Source organism: Diadema setosum, chromosome 10 (genome assembly GCF_964275005.1).
Source record: "Diadema setosum chromosome 10, eeDiaSeto1, whole genome shotgun sequence".
Classification (NCBI taxonomy): Eukaryota; Metazoa; Echinodermata; class Echinoidea; order Diadematoida; family Diadematidae; genus Diadema; species Diadema setosum.
The window spans coordinates 13,387,928-13,405,039 of record NC_092694.1 but is presented as its reverse complement, the minus strand read 5'-3'; the positions used below and the strand labels follow the sequence as shown (position 1 = coordinate 13,405,039).

Sequence of the window (17,112 nt, the reverse complement as noted above, 5' to 3'; positions counted from 1 at the left end):
AGTAGAATGAACCATTCAATAGACGCCTTATTATATTATTTTTTTCAAAGATCTTTTTCAGTGATGGCAGCATACAACTCATAAAATTCATATTCAGTCAGTCATGTTCGACAATCGCTAAATTCAGCTACCTAAGTTTGAAATAGTGTTTTCAACGCTATGATTATCATCATCATGAACGGTATTGTTTTCACGTTTTATTGCTGTTTTTAAGTTCTATACGCTAGTGGTGCAAATCGTTGTGACTAAAACTGCATCGTGTTCGAAGGGTGCTCGATAGGAATTTAACGAAAATAAAATCCTGAGCATCATCATCACCAGTTTTATCATAATCATTGTGATTGTACAGTTATCAAAATTCTTATTATCACAGAGCATCACTAATTCTCTTTTTTTTATCAGTTCCAGATACGACCGCATCATCGGAGGAGAAGAAACCTCCTATGAGGTGGTGCACGATCTCGGACGAGGAGGAGGCCAAATGCGTTCAGATGAACAACTCCTTTGTAGCCTACAGTTTGGAGCTCGAAGTGGATTGCGTGAGGAAGGAAGAACATGCGGTAAGATTTAAAGGGACTGTGCAGTTCTGGTTGAGGTGAGGATTTAGCATCTAACGTTTTGCGAGATATTCATAAACCACTCTATGAGATGTTAGAGAGCATACAATTCTAAAGGGTATCAAAAGTTTATTTGATGAAAATCGGTTTTGAATTGGCTGAGATATCCAAAAACAAGATGAAACAAAAAGATCCTAATAATAGGCGTTGCATGTCACCTTTTATTATTATCAGGTTTTTATATCTCAGCCATTTGAAAACAATTTTCATCTTATAAACGTTGAATCCTTCTTAAAATTACATGCTCTTTCACATTTTATAAGAGGTTTTTCATTATCTCACTTAGGGAATGTTATAAACCTGAATCCCCACCTCAACCAGTATTATACAGTCCCTTTAACATCAGTATACAAATGATGCACAGGACAGAGTGGATCGGTGAGAATTGGATGCGCGAGTTTAACTTTAGAACTGTTTAAACCCACGAGCACAGCGAGTGGGTTTTTATATATACCAAAGTTAAACGAGAACATCCAATTTTCACTGATCCACGAAATAGGCCTGTGCATCATTGTGTTATAAAATGGGCCCGTAAATTCATAAACTACAACCATTTTCCCCATCATGCGTCCGGTACACCTACAACATTATACAAGACTTGAGCCATGCGTTCGGATTTTACCGGACGCATGGCTCAGTGCGGATCAGTAAAAATCAATGCTTGACAATAATATTGACCAATTAGTTTGCAGAGATTCTAAAGCACATTTTATAACATATTATGGATTAATGTTTACAGTACTCAGTGGCAGATCCAGAGGGGGGCGAAACCGGCGCACGCCCCCCCCCCCTTTATTTTTCGCTAAAAACAAAAGAAATAAAACGAAAAAAAAAAATGAAATGAAACCCGGAAGTGACACCAGAAATATTAGTCATCCCCCCCTTTACAGAATTCCATGATCCCCCTAGTACTAATGGACTGTCTTCAAGGTCATACCCTTACTGAAAAGAAAAAATTGTCCCAAACACAGTGCGAAATCTCTTCGCATTGTTAAATTCGAGCGTTTTGATGTTGTGAACACACTGTGAATCATCAACTCAAAGTGTGAAGTAGAACATGACTATAAGAAAACTCTGTGAAAAACCACACCATAGTGTGAAATCATCTATACACAATTAAATTCGGGCGTTTTCACCTTAGCCGACTATGTGAACACATTATGAACGTATTGTGTTCTTTTCATCTGGAACATCTATGATTGTGATATTAATATTTCTATTTTTCTTAAACGGCATTAACACCAGGCTCATGAAATATGCACATATCGTCTTAAAACTCATGAATTCATAAAATTAAAATTTCATATGTCTATTTCTTCATTGTTGAAAGAACAATACATATATCAATGTCTTGATTACAAAGCTAATGCAATGAAGACATACAGTTCTTTTATAGCACTTACCAATAGTAGGGACTGATTCAATGTTTGTCATATGCACCAATACAGAGACGAAAAATTGTTTCAATAATCTTGTGCAATTTTGTAACAGAGTGTATGCATTAATGGGATATGGCCGGTCATGAACTCAAAGTATCCTTAGTAAGATTCCAGTACTCTAACCGGATGACCATAATACTTCCAGTGTATGGAAAGATAAAGAAAAATCCTTCCCTTTTAAGAACCCCCCTGTTAAAAGCAAGTGCTTTTCGCTAAACATGAGATTTAATTCCATTTTGTGTTTAGAAACAGCTGACGTTACACTCTTCTTATGGGTGTAAAGGGGGTAAAGAAAAGGAAATGTGTAATCGGGAGTATCAGCTTATAGTAGGCATTTAAAACCTAGGCATTTAGAAACTAGAGAGGGGCCGTCAAAGGCGGCAGACCCACGCCTTAAGTACACAGTCGGGTAAACATGATGTGCATTCGGTCATCTACCAGAATTCGGTCACTTAATTGCCAGTGTGCTTTATCACCAGCCAGTGAGTTCTACCAAAGATCGTACACTTCAGTGTACGATCTTTGGTTCTACAGTCACATCACACGCAAATCACATCATTTCACATACGGTAACACTCATTCACAACAGAAAAGTCCTTTAGTCTCCTCCCAAAATCCATCGAAAATCCCAAATTCCACCGTCAAGTGCAGAATCGGAACTTTCAAGCGCGCGCGAATTAAGTCCAGTTTTAAGAGTATTGTCTACGCGACGGGTCGCCGAAAAACGCTAAAAATCGAGAAATACGCCATTTTCTGATATTTTGATTATAGCAAGCCGAGAGTGTGATGATATCAAATGTCGTATGAGTGTACGATCTTTGATGGTATCCGCAAAAGCGCAAAAGAAAAACAAAATTTACGTACCCCCTAGGCAATTACCCCTATGATTAGTGTCTACGGGAATTATTCAATGCATGGGTTGAATGCAAATGTCTACTGCACCAGTATGCGGTCACCAACGAGCGCCGCAACGTCCCCGATGCAATTTTGCACCAACGAACTTTCATAAATCTAGAAGGACATAGTCCCTCAAACAGGCCTAAACGTAAATTTCGGAATTCTTACGAACATTTGAGCAGCGAAGTCGGATCGTTTGGGAGTTTAGGTTTTCGTATGGTAGCGGAAAATCGCAAAGTGAGAAACGGGAAATTTTCGGAGTGGTCACTATACCATAGGGTCAAAACTTCAAGGTCACACAGAATTTGCAAGGGTCAACCGATTGTCACCAAAATCTAATCGATTTTTTCCTGCCATTATCCAAACATCCCCTGAACATTTCGTGCAAATCCGTTTACCCGTTCTCTTGTTATCTTGTACACAAACAAACAAACAAACAAACAAACAAACAAACAAACAAAACAAACATACGGAACCCTTTACATAACCCCCTGCCGATTTTCATCGGCGTGGGTAATGAATGCAGATATTTCGTGTGTGCGTTTGTGTGTATCATGGTTGATTTTACAGTGTTTCAAAATACGAAGCTCTATAGATATCTCATTTAAAAAGAGAAGAAATTTCAGGAAAATGGCAAATAGCTAACTCTCGAAAGAGCTTACTAGCGTGTTTGAAACGGCGGGAAAATGGAAGAGTTGAAATATGAATGTTTTTCATGACTGTATTACTAGCAACAATTTCTCATCTTCTCCTCCGTGTGTGTGGTTAACGACTTTCCTCCCCTGCTTGAAGAACACAGTGTTCCACAACGTGAAACAAAATGTGAAGCACTGTGTGAATTTATTGTGAACACAGCGTGATTCTCTTCCTACTTTCAGATTCGAGCATATCACGTTGTGAATCATCAATTCGAAGTGTGAAACCTAACATTATTATGTGAATATCCTGAGAAAAAAAAAACCGCACAGTGTGAAATAATCTTGACACTGTTAAATTCGGGGCGTTTTCACGTAGTCAGCTATCTGAACACACAGTGTGAACACACTAAATCGACAGATTCACCTTCTTCCACAATGGATATTACTGCCCTTTGAATGTGACAATTGGGTAGTAATTAAATTCAAATTGTTAGACAAATTGCCTGTATAACTCAATTCAAATCTACTTTAGAAACGCATATCTTTACAGTTTAAGCACACATGAAACTTGCAGTTGTATAATCTATCAAGGTCATTAATTTTGTTTAATTGTTATTCGTTTTAAATAAAATCAGTGCCAACTTTGAATACAGCTGGTGTTTTGCCTATTAAAGCCTTGATAGTGTGTATTGCGCACTGATAATAATGAATGCAGTTGAAAACTAACATCCAAGCGGTCAAAGAAGTATGCCGATCTCATGACAAAAATCGGAAGAATGATCGGTGTATCTTTTGTTGTTCGTTTTGGTTGTGGGGGGGGGGGGGATTTTTTTCTGTTTTTCTGTTCAAAAAGAACATCCAATGAACACCGACTGAGTATTTGGTTATTTTGATCTTGATAACGGACTGTTATTTTTCTTAACTCAAGAGATAGATTGAAGTTGAGTGCAGCCGAATGCGTACGGCATTTTGCTATTTTTGTTTATTTATTTGAAGATGAGAAAGTTTAAAAAAAACTTTATTTTGGCTTAGTTTTAATATAATATGAATTTCTATAAGTCAAAATGATTACATATTTTTCATGTGATTACCTAAACAAGAAATTTCTTAGTCTTCGCATGTCTATGTGTCTCCATGTGTGTGCAGATGTTCAAAGGTATAAACTTGCAGAAAATGTATACATGTATTCTATACACATAAACATATGGACATATATGTATCTATAGTAACAATAATGCCACAAATGCCAATTCCATTAATTTTAATCTAAAATCCGATTTTTTTTTTGGGGGGGGGGGCCTCCCCCTTCGTCAGGGATGTAAGCACTTTCATATATATAATTATATAACTATATATAAATACAGTATATATATATATATATGTGTGTGTGTGTGTGTGTGTGTGTGTGTGTGTGTGTGTGTATATATATATATGTATATACATGCAGAACAGAAGCGCTGGAGCCCTGTAGAAGAGACATACTTTGTATGTGTCCAAAGTTCCTGTGGTTAACTTGCGAAAGAAAAGAGAAGAAAATCAGAAAGCAAACAGGAGGCCCAATGCTTTACTGAAAATATAATCTTATTATTATACATTAAGATACCTGGCTCATAGGCCCTTTCTTTTAGCAGGCTGTGCATGCTGAAGAACAGCGTTAAAAGAGCGAGAAAGAAGGTACCATTAAATTTGCATTATTTGCACAAAAAAAAAGGGGGAACAATACACTCATCCCTAGTTTCCTTCCCAATCAAAACATGCACTTTTCTCTTCGTTGAACATGATATAATACTTTGCTTTCTTTTTTCTCTCTCGATCACTTTTGCTGCTGAATGGGCAATTTCTCTTTTGGTAAACATCCCATGGTTATTTTTCATGGCTTTTTGTTTTGCTTTGTATTTCATTTTTTTTTTCTGTTTTGTATGCTATGTTTCGCACCCGGATATCCGGGAATTTTCATGGTATAACTCTGAAGTTGGTGAAAGGGGAAACACCTACAGTATCCCTGATCAGCAGTTTCGTCATACACCAGCGGATTTAGAAATCCTGTATTCGTCCTCTGAGATTTATAAGCATGTTCTGGATCATGTATTGAAATATATAGATTTCAAACAAACCCAGCACATTACACGTTTGTATGTAAAAGTGTGAGAGTGTGCGTGAGTGTGTGCCTGTGTATATCAAACACCCACAGCAAAGTCCTGGGGCATAAATCAAAAATCTGTTTTTATGAGCCAAGACTGTGAACGTATCTTGACGGATCCGATCGATATACAGGTAGAATTTCACTCATAAAATTTTCCCCACAGTCTTTACTTTACTGCCCTTTCAGAGAATTTAACGAACACGGAAAAACAAGCTAGCAGACAAGACGTGACAAAAGTTGACAAATTACAGAAAAAACATTTAAAATGTCTAGATTTCACTAGATGCAAGCCCTCAGCAACAAGGTAACTCGACTCCGTTCAACCTGGTGACGTCATGCTTGAAAATGGACACTAGGCACCAGGCGGATAAAGCCATTTAACACTTTTCGTGCCCGGGACTTTGGACAGTGTGTACAAGGCTATGTGATTTTCAGTCCTATCATCACTCAAACCACACAAAGGATTAAAGCTATACTTCGCGTTCATATTCACTAATCTGAGAAAAAAAGCGTCTCATGAAGATTTTTGTCAAGGTCAGGAAGATGATGTCATTAGTTCATCTGATTTAGATTAGTGAAAACCTGTAAAAATTTGGGAAATCCCATACAAGTCATAATTTTCTTGTTTTTATGTAGAATTTTGATGAAACTTCTGTCATACTCTTTGATGAACATCACTAATTTAAGTCACCTGAAGCATTGAGGACACACCTCTTCAGACTTGTGTAGTTTTGTTGAGAGTGAAATTTCATGTGACGGGGGGGGGGGGGGGGGAGTGCGTTTAGTGTTAGAGTTTTGGAATCGAGACGTCAAATACAACCCCCTCCCCTCCCGGTAGGGAGACGTGTCTCGGGCCAACAAGGGTGAAGTCACTTTCGTGTCACTAACACTTGCACCTGTCATAAAACATCCAGGAGAACAATCGCTTGAAAAGCAGGTCGGGGTAAGATGATTTTTTTTTTCAACGGAGAAAGAAAACACCTCGTATTGCATAAACAAACAACAAGCATCAACAAACACTGTCGTACAGTGTTATTTATTGCCAGACAATAGAGAAATTGAACATGTGAACATTATTACTCACTTTCTTTTTCTTTTCAGATGAGTTTGAAGTTCTAGAAACAAATCGGCTTTATCGTTTGAAGAAGCTAAAACATTGACTTTAACTGAAAAAGGCCAGAATAGTGACTTCCCCGCAGACAGAGTTGTTGATTCCTTTGGCTGTCAAAATCTATGCTTTCGTAAATATGTGTGTTTCTGATTTGTTTATGTGTTTCTTGTTTGTTTTCGTATTTGTTTATGGGTTTTTTGTGTGTGGGTTTTTTTTTTTTTTTGGTTTCTTTTTTTAAGGAGGAAAGGGGAGATGCCTGAAATTCCGGAGGTGGTACAGAGACAGAAAATTTTAGATGAATATCACGCAAAATGTTTCACACTTTTTTTTTAGTAATTTGGTCTATAGATGTGGCTTTGCAGTTATATGTTTATTTCTCTCTGACCGTATTTATCAAAGTCAGCCTGAACGTAAGGTAACAATGGATCATAGAATCGGTCGCATACTGGTAGTAGTTATATTTTCCACATATATAACTATATATATACAATTATATATATAAGTCAAAGCCTCACACAATTGAGTAAAAGACCCAGAAAGAAAAAAAAAGAAAAAAAAAACAAATGAGAACAAATGAGAACAACACAAAGAAGAAATGAGAATACATACACACACATATCCTGCCTGTTTGCTCCTTCATACACGTGTCTACAAAGGATGTCTATAATAATTATACTGTGTAATAGTACAACTTGCGCGAGATAAAACTTGTGTTTATTGCGTGCGAGCAATACAAAACAATGTACATGATATAGCGCAATCTCTGGGTGAGCTATGTTTGAAAGAACCGTTGAAACACAGTCACCAGTTAAAAGTATCTTGGCAACGGTATTGTTTAATAACGAATTGATTCTGTGATTCCTTCAGACAGCGATACGACCTCCTGGGGCAACATACGTGCAGCTATGTCTATTGGCCCGGGTGACTTACGACTCGAATAAAGGAAAAAATCATTTATATTTTCTCTCTCCCGTAGACGTTGATATACAGTAGCAGCATCTTCTTTCAGTGAAACTTACATGCCACTGTGTGAATTATTGCGATATGACATTACACACACACAAACTGAAACATGCACACACACGCATTAAAGGGAAGTGTGCGTGGTCAAGATTTGTTATGTTTTTGATTGGTAATTGGGTTGTCATTGAATTTTAGGGGAGGAGGGGGCAATTGGGTACAGAACTGACGGGATAGGGACCTTGCTATAAGCTTTTTTAATGCTTTGATATTTGAGTTGATTTCTTGCATGGCAAGTGGTGACTATTATTCCGTGGGGCGCAGGTTAATGATTTTGTATGCGTCATTTCAAAGTCTGGTCAGTAATCGGCCTTTTCAATAGATGCAATAGATACTCCCTGAAATGTATAAATGCAATGAGTGCTGAATACGGTATGATTTAGAATAAAACCAAAAACATAAAAGGCTATAACTCTTCCTTGAATTTTCGTAGTGCCAAACAGTATCACGCATATACCCGCATCCCAGATATTGAAAAAAAAAAAAACACGCAAATAGTTGGCTATTTATAGACAGAAACAACATGTGCTTGTATTGTATGATTGTATGACTTGGTCCGAGACAAGACTGTTAGTGCTTGAATAAACATAAGTACGTGATAAACATGATTACGTGACAGTGTACCATTTGTCAGGTTCTCTTATTTTCATTTCGCTTGAAAAAAAAAGAAAAAGAAACGATACAAAAACAATGAAACATCTTTATTTTTGGCGTAAATGATGGCTTTTACGTCTTGTGTGGGCGCTTTGTTTTTCTGTACGCAAAGTTTACTTGACACTGCGGTATCCTGCATGATGAAGACAGTTAAAATAAAAAGAATAAATGTAGGAAATGACATATTTAATACTTCATTTTGAAAGTCACATAAGTAAGATTTTGGGGGTGTGAAGACTTGACTTTTCCAAATGATAAGCTTTAAATTGATAAAAGATTAATCAAAGATTAATCTAAATTATACGAATATACACACTAAGAAAAAAAGGTTCAATAAGGGAGCTAGAAGGGTTCGAAGTCGCGAAAATGGGTGCAAACTACACGATTTGAGAAAATGGTGGAACTCTGCTTCTTATATGGTTCATTTTGGGTTCGATCTTGCCACGGTCATTGACGGTGCAATATTACGCCCCAAACTAGTCTCAAAACAAAGGCCATCCTATGGTGTTGCTCGGCACTAAAATGCAATATTACATATCCTTGTGCTGATATTATGAACATATATTTTTTGATATCAGGAAACTTAAATTTCTTTCATATTCTATAATCATTCATCGAGAGTATATTTTCAAATTAAGTTGAGTCCATGATGAAAGGGGTCTACTAAAAAAACAAAAGTAGAATACCTGATTGCTTGTCTGGTATTGACCAATCACATTGTACACATAACCTAGGAGGTTTAACAGATGAAGTTCCAACTGGATGTAATTATTCAAATAGTCGTCAGATTTCTATTGCTGTACAAAACAATTCCACAGGTGCATTTGTGCCTTCGCTGATCGGGATTCGATGCCGCCGTCTCACTGAGCAATCTGAAGATTCATTGTGGACGTTTACGTAATTTCGGCTATATTTTGCTTCAAATGAAATCCTATACTTTAAGATAAAAACATATAAAACAAAAGTCAATTCTGAACAGAAATATTATTGTGCAAAAGTGTTAATCAGAGCTGTTTCATGTGAAAGTGTTTAAACTGTACCCTGGATAGCCGGTTTATTCTATCACTTTTCCTCATGATTCTGACAAAGCAAACTGATATGAATCTTCAAATAGAATTCTCTATCAATAGAAACATCAGATTACTGCCCAGGCATGCCTATTAGAATAATGTTCGTTTTATTTCATTTTTTGAGCAATTTCTATTCGTGTATCCCCGTGTCTTTAACATTCTCCTAACCTATCTCTTATTGGTTGGGATGTCGAAACGTAATTACCATTACAAAGACATATCTTCCTGTTTGTGGTTCATTCTTGCTAAGGTGCAATATTGAGCCCATAACAAGTCTCAAAGAAAGACCCATATGGTGTTGATCGACACTTGAATACAATATTGCATACCGTCGTGGTGCTACTATGTACATGTTTTGTTAAAGACATCATAAAACTTGATGTTCTCCCATAATTTCATAATCATTCATCGGAGCATTTTTAAATGAAGTTGAGTCTTTGATGGAAGGGTCTGCGAACAAGCTAACGAAGAATACTTGACTGCTCGTCTGGTATTGACCAATCGAAATGGAATATGTCACAGCATTCCCTGCATGCTTACTGTGCGATGATGGAATCAAACCCTACTACACGCTAAAGATTTTCGTTGCGACTCGATCTCGGGATAGAAAAAAAAAAGTCAATATTTTTTCAAGGCCCTCAAATCTGGAATTCCATCCACTCTGATGTGAAATGTAAGAAAACGGTACAAAGTTTTAAGGAAGCTTTAAAACGTATTTTACTTGAAAGGTTTTCTGGAAGTTACCAATATCATTTTACGAATTTATAAGAGACTAGCAAGATAGGGTGTGTTTGTGAAAATGACATCTTGTGTATTGCTAATATGCGCTGGTCCATGTTTTTGTCTGTGTATGCATGTGTGTGTATGTGTGAGTGTGTGTGTGTTTGTGTGTGTGTGTGCCAATGTTTTTCTCTGTATATACAATGTATTTTCTTTTCCGGGATTAGTTTTGAATAAGGCCAATTGCCTTCTCACTCACCCCTTCACTTGATATCTTTTGCTGTTTGTTTGCTTTGTTTGTTTGTTTGTCACATTGTCATTTTATTCATACCATTGTCACATTTTATGTATGCATATTTTATTAAGTGAACGTAAAGGAAATGATAAACTAAAATCATTTAGAGAGCAAACTCGCGGATATATAAGGGTGCAAACTACACGATTTATTTGTAAGGGTTGATTTTTTTCCCCTTTTTTTTTTCATGGATTCATGCACGGTAAAGCCTAAGGGTAAAATGCATGCACATGAAAAATGTAAGCACATGTTTCCGTGTGCTTGCAAACACCACATTTTAGAATGAATAAAGACTAGCTGTGATAGTGGAATTTCTCATGAATAAATAATAAAGCATTAAAACCCTGGCTATTGTTCAACACCATTGTCAGGGTGTTAACCACATACTCCATACACACCCATTGACCCCTGTGCAAAGTGAACATTTTGTACAGAGGGTTGGAAATAGAGCAAAATCTGTAACCTAACTGTGAAATTAATCATGGATTTCATGAAACTGATTTGTGTTTTAAACCGCCTCCAACGAAATTGTACACTATACAACTATCTCCCATATCAATGATAGTGTTATCTGATATATAGTTACTGAATTATTAAGAATCAAAAGTGGATTTTTTTTAACGCCTATTAATCCATAGAATACATTCGATGCAAAATAATGACATGGATGTTTCCTAGAGTGTCAATTCACGGACCCAGTAGTTTGGTCACCTGGTGTGGGCATGTTCATTCTTTTCTTGAACATGATTAATGAATTCAATGAATTGTTGAGTCGTGCAAACTTATGTGCGCATAGGTTGACTCCCAGGTGGCTCATTGTACAGCTCGTTCATGCGTGTTTGAGCTGAGCATCTAGCGCAAATTCCATTTCCATAGCAGATCAGCTCTTCTGAGGCTTTTCGTAGCGGCTTACTGCAACTCTGACTTCAAAATTATTTTGTCCACTTCATAATATCAAGACCCCGCAGATTCCTACCACGTGGAAAATGGTGAGTTAAAACATCATCGTGAAGCATGATTTGAAATATCCACAATGTTCTCGACCAAGGCCTTACTCTCGATATTACCCTTCATCAAATTTCTTGTATCTGTTATGTTTTTGGTTGTATAGCCATGTCTTATAATGTAGGCTTGCAGGCAGTAATATTAAAATGTTCATTTTAGAATTCTGTTAAAACTGGCTAGTTTTATGCGTGCTGTTTTCTGTTCTATTTTGTTTTGTTTCGTAACCATTCTGTGGAATTAGAGCAGCTTTAGCGATAAAATGTCTTGCTAAAGACGTCATGGCATTCCGATTTCAGATTTCAGATTCATTTATTGTTCATTTAGGAAATTCTTTTTGTTGGTACATGGGCGTGCACATAGGAATATCTACATACATGCATAAACTCACATATATTCATGTACATGTACACATTATAAATGGTACAATTTTCACTACATACACATTATTATACAAGCATAATTTATACTCACAATACAGTGAACACATACATAATCACAATTTCAAGTAATTCTTTATATTTACCGATCAACAACAAAACAAAATAGTTAAGAAAACGTAGAATCGGATATTCCTATAGGAAGTGTATCCTTAACATAACCTTTACGCCACCTCCCCCCCCCCCCCACACACACACACAAACACACATCCCCAAGGATAATACATCGCGTCGTGCCATACCACTATTTTGATTAATAACGAATAAAAGGAAGGGAACTGAAGTTGATGAATAATTGTTGATAAACTTATGGATAAATAGACTAGTGTACTAACTAAACTTATAATGGCAAACATTGCACGCTTATCTTTATGCTGGGATAATTCTCTGTAGTCAGGTAGTGTTAGTGGTAGACTTAAGTTCACCCTGTATGCAGCAAGGCAGTGCATAAGAATTGAACTATACATTAAGCTGCCATGGAGTGAGTTATGTAGTCACATTTACATAAGTTAGCTCTTCTGCAAAATTATTACACACGCATGAACAGTGGCCTTGAACTCATGACACTTGATTTTCCTTTTCAGGTATTCAAGCAAGATACAATATGATGAAGTTGCGCGCATTCTCCTGATCACGTAAACTTATATGCAATTCTGAAGGAGAGTGATTCCTCAACAGAATATGTAAGTTTCATTAATGGATTAATCCGTAATACATGTATTTTCAGGTTATTGATTCATCTAGATTTTCAGCATGTGATATCCGTGAAGTATATTATATTAAAGCGTATTATTACACATGAACGCAGTTTTATCGATTACTATAACGTAGCCAACGTTTAGTGGGTTGCGGAAAATTTGATAAGACTATAGTGCAATTTTTGATACCATCTATAATCGAGAGATATGTTACTCAAGTGGACCATTGCGATCATTCATTCTTGCCTTTTCCGTTCTACGTCTTCTCAGTTTTTTTTTTTTGGACTTTTTCCTGAAAACTCCATGATGGATTGTAACTCATACAGGCAGCATCTCTACCCCGCAAGAATCTTCATTTTTTTTCATTTTTTTTTATATTTATTTATTTATATATTATTTATTCTATTTTATTTTATTTTATTTATTATTATCATTATTTTTTTTTTGGGGGGGGGGGTAATCTTCCTTTCTGTAACCAGTATTATCAAAGTAAATCAAATCAATGTTATGAATAAGTAGAGGGGCTATATTTTCTCTTTTTTGTGTGTGTGGTAGCAGGATTAGAGGTGTCAACCATAATGGGCATCATTACACCCATTGCCATGGCCAGCACCCGGACCATCATCTGTGGCAAGCTCAGCAACGGCTGAATGGCTGATGTCTATAAGTCTTACTCCTTTCCTAACTGTGTAAAATATACAGCAAACTGATGTTAAATTTGCATGTAATTTGATGTTGTCTTACTTTGTTATTTTATGTTATGAAGACTTTGAGTTGGTCAGGAAAATGTGGGAATATTTGAATATGCCGTATGTCATAAATGTATGCAGGCCTACATAAAAGGTGTGTATTTTCATCTCAGTCCAAATTCGCCAGATTTTTCTTTTCAACATGACTTTACTCAGGCTATTCCACATTTATTCTTTTTTTTCAGCTCTAACTTAGTGATGTCGGCATGCTGTCTCCTAATTCCCCGTCTGCCTGGAGAGGACATGCTGTATGTCTGTGACAAAGTAAGTGCTGCACTTTTATTTTTTTATGGGAGACGGGAATTCCATCTGCTTTGTGACTAGAAATATAAGAGGAATATTTCTTGCAACATTATCATGTTTTACTTATATGACAAAGAGCTGAAATAAATCTATCCGACCGGATTTGTTTAGAAACCAATATCAAAGCTTAAAGGGATGATATAGTATTGGTGGAGGTGAGGATTTGGGCTTTTAACTTTTTGTGATATACCAAGAACCTACTTATGAAATAATAGAGAGTATGCCATTCTAAGAGGAATTCTAAAGATTATTTGATGAAAATTGGTTTTGAAATGGATGAGCCATCCAAAAACAAAATAAAACGCAGCGATCGTGATAAAAAGTGAGTCCTATATTATATTATTATTGCTCTGTTTTGGATATCGCAGCTATTTCAAAACCATTTCTCATTATTTCAGCAAAAGTCGTTAGAAACCTGAAGTAGATCTATGCAATCAATTCAATTTTCCATTTTCTGGTCAATGATCATAGTTGCAACCTGTTAGTTTATGTAAGCAACAAAACCGCCCATAGTGTAAACGACCTATTTCCTTCGAAATTTTATTCAGTCATTATTTATTCATGCCAAAATCTCTTTCAGAACCTGGCAGGACTAAATCCCACAATCTTCACTGTGAATGCTGCGCACTATTTGGCTGGATGGTTGTGAAATCTGCCCGAATTCCTGTATACAATCGTGTCTTCCTTCGCTACAATGTTTCCGGCCTTCGGTGCTCTGTGGCTTTCAGTATCCCAGACAAGGCAGAAACACCCGATGCATACTTCAGCAGTACATTGCAAGCCTTGATCTGAACAGGCAACTATCACGAAGAAAAACCTACTGCATTTCATTAACGATATTGTTCAATAATTGTCTTGATATAGTTTACCAGCCTAAAGTTTTCATGGTGTATACTTTTACAAGGAATTGTCACCAGAGAAATGATGTTGTTGAGCTTGTCCCTCCGTTCGTACATCAGTCTGTTATCGATTATGGCAACGTTGTATCACGAAGGGAAATGAAACGAAAAGTACAAGTGGACAAGTTAATGCAGGGAGATTACTTTAGCAGTTGAACACATCGTCACAAATTGAGGAATATCGGAAAATCCGTTGAAGAGCTATATATACACATATATTTAGAGTTTCAGTGCCGCCATTACGAGATGAGAAAGCTACATCTTTGACGTCAACCATGGAAAATTATATAAAGAAATGTAAAGAAAATAGGCATAGTTTCACGTTTCTAGCATTACAAAAGGAGCACTTGATTAACTTCTTCCAGAAGGGGGTGGGGGTAATATTACCCTTAACATTATGGCAACGACAAATAAGTGGAGGCAATTTGTACTTTTCATTTAGAATCAGATTTTATGGAATTCCCTTGATATTTTCTTCATAGGCCTATACGTTTCCATACATGAAAGTGACACTGAAACTTTAAAAAATGCATAACTTCCACTGGATCATACGATTTTCCATGTTCACATATGTGTTCTTATGATAATGCTCCAATCCACGGGTACATTTGGGTTTCATTCCCCTTTAAGTACTGTTTGAGGTATCCAAATGAAACTTTGCATATGTATATACGATTGGATGAAGTTACTTCTACCACCTTGTGGGTGCCAGCGTTCAAGGTCAAATATTGTAGGTCATTGTCAAATTCTACAATGTCATTTCGTGCTCTTTCTTTGCATCTCACCTTGTAAGCACTGTCGACATAGTATTGTGGTGTTCTTTTAGTAACTTTCCACACTTTTGAGCTATATGACCACCAAATTCACTCCCCAGAACATCTAAAGATGGCTGTCAAGTGTTGATATTGGTGAAGTCCGACTCCGTCAACAGTCAAAAGGTCAATGAGCTTACATTTGAAAATCAGTGTAATCACAAATTCGATATGTGGGCAAGACCTCACTTCGCTTTTACCTTGTTAGATGGTGAATATTTGTGAAGCTTCCGTTTCTAATTCATACAGCATCAGCATACCTTATGTCTGAGAATAGTGGTAAAGAAGATTAGATACTTTGGCAACAGCGTGTAAAATTCGCAAAATTTTATTTTGTGCCTTATTTGCTGAACAAACGTCGTAGGAGGACTACAACCTGCCAGGCAGTATGGCGGAACAATTACTTTATTATTAGCGTCATAGAATAAATGACAATGATGTAGTTCTGAAGCATGCTATTCATTAGATACTTTTGCAATGACTCCATGTATACTTTTAATCGAACTAGGTATATAATCACCAATGTCTTGTACTTGAATAACGACAGAATGATTTCGGTGAGGAAAGTTTTCTGTCACGTCATTTAGGAATAAGGGAACGTGTCAATATTATGCTATTTGTTCCATAGTTATTTCTGAAGTGGTTAAATGTATTTTCCTTTAAAAAAAAAAATCATTTTATATATACCTACGTTGCATCCAGATGCCTATTCGTTGAAAAATATGGGCAATGTATTCAAAGGACAAAGATCATACACTAATGGGTCTAGGGTATACAACATTTCACTCGTTGTTGTTGTTTTGCTTTGTTTTGTTTTGTGTGTTGTTTTTTTTTTTGGGGGGGGGGACACGGTTCAAAGTGTCCTGAAACCTTGTATAATACATGCATTTAGTCATGTATGATGCCAAACTGTTCCCGCTCATAGCCGTTTCAAGGAAATGACTTAAGATTATTCTTATACTCCATGATTTGGTAATGCTTAAGTGGTTCATAAGAGTCCAGTGAAACTGTGTACAGAACAAAAAGTTGATTTGACAATGGTATACGATATCCGCAATTTACTCTTTGACGGGGTCTATCATCCGATTAATATGTATAAGCACGGTAGTCCCCTATTCGGAAACTACAAGTTAGATAAGCTGCAATCATTTTGCACGCGACCATGGCGTTATAGCCAAAGGTGATCTGCAAATCCCTGTGTGCCTACAGAGGATTGGAAAACGTAACAACTTTCTATGTATAGAACAACGAAACAGAAACTGGTGCATGTATTATTCTCAGTCACTTTGTTAGTCATTATGATGATTTGCTCATTGCAGTTCCGGAATCTCAGCTCGAGGGACTCGAATTGATCACCCAAAACAAAATCTGAATACATAACCATGATAACTGCGATTCTGCCTAATCTCCATTGGTAGCCCATAAGGGCTGGTATCAAGTTTGATTTTCATATTATAATTATACCTTGTATTTAGATGTTTTCATCGAAATGCCCGTATACCTGAATATGGTATGCGTATGTCAGTTAAGTATCTAAACCATAATGAATTGTAGTCGTAATCTAAGTGCCAAGAATCTCATGTTTTAAATAAATGTGAACCCCAA

General features: G+C 36.6%; 1 protein-coding gene across 1 annotated transcript in view; it reads left to right on the top strand.

The window, feature by feature from the left end:
• LOC140234082 (melanotransferrin-like) overlaps window positions 1-17,112 on the top strand; it is a 37,810-nt gene that overhangs the window by 9,076 nt on the left and 11,622 nt on the right. The window contains exon 2 of the mRNA XM_072314161.1: window positions 403-560. Coding sequence (XP_072170262.1) covers window positions 403-560 — 158 coding nt within the window. The remainder of the gene's footprint in view (window positions 1-402; window positions 561-17,112) is intronic.